Raw genomic sequence first — 5,086 nt, forward strand, 5'->3', positions numbered from 1 at the left:
ATTTGTAAAGAACACATCTAATAATTGTTACTGTGGGGCTCCAGCTTGTTTATATTGTTTATTATTTGAGTTTAGGTGAACTTAACAGATTTGCAGTTGTTCCTTGTTTGCCAATTCTAAAATGTTAGCTTAATCAGTACTTTATGATATATTGTTTTGTGATCTAGATTTGCTTTAGTCTGGTCTGACTTTAGTTTTTTCCCTTTTTTATGTCTTATTTTTATCTCCCAGAGAAGTCTTTAAGAATAAATCACACACAAATCGACTCTATTCAAGTGTCGCAGGTAATCTGTTGCTCCAGTTTTATTTTATTTGTAAAAGAGTAAGCGGTGGGTATAAACGCATGCAGCATATTTCAGTTTCAAATTAATATAACACTTTAAGAATCATGCGTAATTTTCTTTTCACTTTGAACTACTTTGTGCCTGTCTGCCTTTAAAGAATCTGATAATACAAAACACATTGAAATTTGTAGTTTTAAAGGGGAATCAAGCTTAAGGGGTATGAATAATGTGTGAGGTGCTGAAAGACAATCTTGTCAAAGATACTTTGCTGACAGAACAGAAAGGTTAACTGGCTGTCGGTTGTCTTTTGAACCATGCATAAAGTTTTAGTTTTCAATACGTTTTGGAACAGGCAGTTACATATAATGTAAAAAGTGTATGAAAATTACCCTCAACAGTTGGTTTATTGTATTCCCCAAAATTCAAAAAGCAACACTGTTTTTCAATAAAGTCTCCCTTGGATGACTGTTAACCTGGTTTAGTTACCTGTTTTAGTCTAAAAGTGGTGAAGCCAACAGTGGAGAGGTCAGTTAAATATTAGTCAGAAATTAAACTAAAAAAAAACCCAAAAGAGATATGCGAGTCAAAACTAATTCTTTATGGCATCTTGGGAAGACGGGTAATATTTACGAAGACTGAGGTATGTTGACCTGAAAGCCATTCTTAGCAAGTTAGAAAAGCTGGAAAACCTCGAGGTACCTTCAAAGCATGTGGTATTCACTGAAATTTGACATCCTTACTGAAGAAAAGGGAACATATATGGAAACTAGTTTAACTAACCAAAAAAATCTCGGTAAAAATCAAAATTATTAAGTGAGTTATGTTATGGTTATAGAGATTCCTAAATGTACTATCATGCAAACAGAAAATAAAAGTGCTTCAACTCCCAATATAGTTTTTCACACGATCTAAGTACAAAAATAAATCAAAAATATGTTCAAAGTTCAGACAGGCAATAATACTGCCACTTTTTTACTAAACGTTCTTCCTAACACCACATTTATAGGCTTTGGGTCGTGTGTAGAGTGCTCTCAAGTTTTAAGGGCTGGTTATCCTCCCGCAGCAGTGTGTCGCAGTTAGCTTGTCGCAGGTATGATGCAGTTATTTTTGATTTATGCCCAATTTTGAAGCGTGGTCTGCACTATAATATTCCACGCCACAATGCAAGAGGGACAATCACGAACTAGGTAGGATTGTGGGTGTCTGTGTGTCGGTTTGATGTTCTTGTTCACCGTCTACAACCACTCATCCAACGTCGGACGACACACAGTTCACCTGTTAATGTTCCCGAAAGACAGGCCGTGGCACTGCGTGTTTCTGCTTCGGGTGCAAACCAACAGACCTTCGCACAGAGCTACAAACTAGCGTCCTGCAAGGTGTTTGGGACAGTGTCCGAGGTGTGCCACGTGTTTTAGAAAGCACTACAGCCAGAGTTTCTGCCATTAGGTACCAAACAGAAACATAGTGCAGAGCGGATGTAGAATTGACCAATCAGAGCCTACAACGCTCTCTGCGGCACTCTCTGCGGTCACCTACAATTTAGGGGAGGTGCACCAGAGTCTGCGGAAAGGGGCGTTAATTGCGACACACACAGATGACTTGGTTTCTGAGCATAAACCAGGCCTTAAACTACAGTTTATTTTGTGTGCTGAAAACAATAACTACGTAATAATGGCATATAATACCATTAAACTACCGACCTTCCATTAAACATTTACACCCATTTGCAAAGGAGACACTAGCTTCCTGATTTATGCTCTCTTTGACCTCCATAGGAAGGGAATCAAAGAGGTGGTCCTCCACAAACAGACAGCTCCTGCGTAGGAGGCTGCAGTGACCAAGCTGAACTGGGAGACGGTCAAGACAGTTTCCCTTCAACTCCAGATGCGTGAGCTGCGAGAGATGGCCAATTTTCTCTGGGATGGAGGTGATGCAATTTTGTCCGAGACATAATGTCCTTAGCTTGACACACTTAAACAGCTGCTTTGGGACTACCTCAACCTTGTTGCCTGTGATGGCAAAATGTTGGAGGTTCTGGAGGAAGCCCACTTCTGGAGGGATTACAGCTACAGAGTTATGACTAAGATCGAGGTACCTCAGCTTGAGGAGAGTGAACAATGGTGAGGGAAGGGAGTCTAGCTTGTTGTGTGAGAGATAGAGGGACTCCAGGTTTTTCACATGACTGATTGACATTGGAATACTGATGATTTTGTTGTACCACAGTTTGAGACAAGTTAGTCTCTTAAGGTGCTGGAAGCTGATGACCTCTTCGATGGTGCGGATGTTGTTTGATTTTAGATCAAGTTCCTGAAGGTTGTTTAGACTGAAGATGGCATGAGGTATGCGCTCTAGCTCACAGTTATGCAACTCCAGCTCTGCAAGGTTAACCATTTTCTTCAAACTATTAAGCACTAAAAGCTTGGTGCCGTCATTGTGAATAACCAATCTAACCAGGTGAGGAGAGAGGTCGGTGATGTTTGTTGGGATCTTTGTCAGGTTGCTCTTGAGGTGCAAAATCTTCAAATGTCGAAGATCTCGCAGAGACTCAAGTCCGATCAGTTTGTTGTTCTCTGAGTTCAGATTGCCGATCAAATACAGCTCCCGCAAGTTTTTCAACAGGTAAACCCAGCTGGGAATCTCAGCAACGTCTGTGAACTTTACATGAAGGCACCGGAGGTGATCACAAAGGAAAATAAAAGCAGTCTGCTCGACTTTGGCTGGACAGTGGTAAAAGTGCAACTCCTGAAGGTTGATCATTTGGGAAATCTTAGCTGTTATCTTGGCCTCTGGAATCAACTCCAATTTAAGAATTTCCAAGTCTGTAAGCTCAAACACAGCATCCGGCACACCAGACAACATGAAAAGGTGAAGCTCCAATTTATCTTGAGGATTACGGGTCACATGCTGCCGTAACTTCTCAAAGGTCCACTCGTGGTTAAGGCTGATCTCTCGAAGTTTGTTCTCACTCACCTCTGACAGAAAAACCCCAAAGCGCTTTGAATACAACAGATCATACTGATCAACCATATGGAGAAGGAATGCAAAGTCATTCTTAACATCAGGTATGTCACTGAAACTGCTTTCCTCTCTGACCTTTTCAAAGGAATACTCCTTCAGTGGTCGGCGAAACAGCCAGAACAATGTGTATATGCAGATAACGCCATAAACACAGATGAGTGCAATATAACAGACGAGGAGTTTCTTCAACATGAATGCCATGTTGTGGGTGCAGTGAAACTTTGAATATCCGGTCAAATGCTTTATTTCCGGTTCACATACATGGTCAAAATCTATAGATGCCACGAATGTCATGGTGTAGCACAGGATCAAAATAAATTTCACGGTTTTAATGACTGTCTGAATGGCATACAGTCTGTATATCAAATCGCTGTCTTCTACGTGTGCACGGAACTTCCGGACCTTCTCAAACAGGGCTTTGGCTTGCTCCCCGTCCTTCTTGTCCAGTATGGTCATGGAAGGAATTTCACTCACAAGCCTTTCGACAGAAAAGGCGACTCCGGACTTGCTTCCCACTGGGGCTGACTGATTGGGACTTCCATCCTCGCTGCTTGTGGACAGATGTTTCAGAAGAGTTGAGGCTCCGGCCAGCCTCTGCTTATTCTCCTCTGAGTCCTCGCATGCAGTCTCAGACAAAGCTTTAGTAGTCCAAGGGGACTCGAAGCATTTTCCAAGTATGGAAACAAAATGTTCAACTTTTGAACTTGTCTTTGGGTATTTGAACCAAAAGTTGCTGCTGACCATCAACACGATAGTATGTATTAAAGCAAGGTAAGGGAAATATTTCGAATACCAAGGAAGAGCAACATGGTAGCACATCTGGTTGACAAAAACATACTGCTGAAAATCCAGCTTGGTTCTAACACCTTTAGGCTGTGGTGGCATGAAAGCAGCCGACTGTGGAAAAGGACTTGAAGGGACGATGCCTTTGGGAGGCCGTTTAGACATCAGAGGCGCGGCTTGTTCCCCAATTGCATTTTCTTTGTTCCAGAAACCCTCCCCTGGCTCTGGCATTTGAGTCTCCAAGAAACCCCCGGATCCATCTTGCGTTTGCTCTAAGATGGGAAGGCAAACGACCTGGTCCTTCGTCAACTGCATGGTTCCAGAAAATATGGCCAACATGAGCATCACGATACCAAGGTAATCCATGAAGACGTCCCACCATGGTTTCAGTATCCTATAAGTTGGCTGGATATCATTCAGAGAGGCTACTTCTGTGAGAGTGAACATTCCTGCAAAAAAGAAGGGATGCAAGTTATTTGACTGAAATGAATTAATAAGAAAATATGCAGCTGAAATATTCAAATTGGGTAGTCAAACCTACCCAATTAGGGATCTAAAAAAAGGTGCTTGGTATCACAGCTAACTAAAATACCAGCTGAGCTACTTGCAGACATTTTTTCTCTTAATCACAGGTTGCGGCAGCCTCTCCCTTGTTTACTACCAAGAATTTGCTCCTGAAACAGCGACTGGGAGGTAAACACCATATTGCAGAAATTTAATGAACAGGGGATAACTCACATTCTGCCCTCCATGACATCACAGTGATAATTATGGTCTTAAATGCTGAGAGTGTTTAAATAGAATATAGACTGCCAGCATTCTAAAATGAATGCTTTTTAAATAGCTGTGAGAAGGCCGGTGTTGTTCCCTTCAGGATGACCTATTTAAATGCTGCTTGTCACTAAACTGCTCAAAAGTGTACATACTGTGTATTTTCCTTTAGTTCTTTTCATAAACTGTCATGTTGAGGTCGTATCAGTATGACAGGACATAGCTTGATT

The 5,086-nt window shown here is 41.6% G+C and overlaps 1 protein-coding gene across 1 annotated transcript in view; it reads right to left on the minus strand.

Moving 5' to 3' along the window:
* Positions 1-1,566: 1,566 nt before the first annotated feature.
* Positions 1,567-5,086, minus strand: part of LOC107082412 (volume-regulated anion channel subunit LRRC8D-like) — a 6,586-nt gene continuing 3,066 nt past the window's right edge. The window contains exon 2 of the mRNA XM_015371093.1: positions 1,567-4,534. Coding sequence (XP_015226579.1) covers positions 1,977-4,532 — 2,556 coding nt within the window. The 5' untranslated portion in view covers positions 4,533-4,534 and the 3' untranslated portion in view covers positions 1,567-1,976. The remainder of the gene's footprint in view (positions 4,535-5,086) is intronic.

This window comes from Cyprinodon variegatus, unplaced genomic scaffold, assembly GCF_000732505.1.
Source record: "Cyprinodon variegatus isolate N-32 unplaced genomic scaffold, C_variegatus-1.0 Scaffold53, whole genome shotgun sequence".
NCBI classification, from domain to species: domain Eukaryota; kingdom Metazoa; phylum Chordata; class Actinopteri; order Cyprinodontiformes; family Cyprinodontidae; genus Cyprinodon; species Cyprinodon variegatus.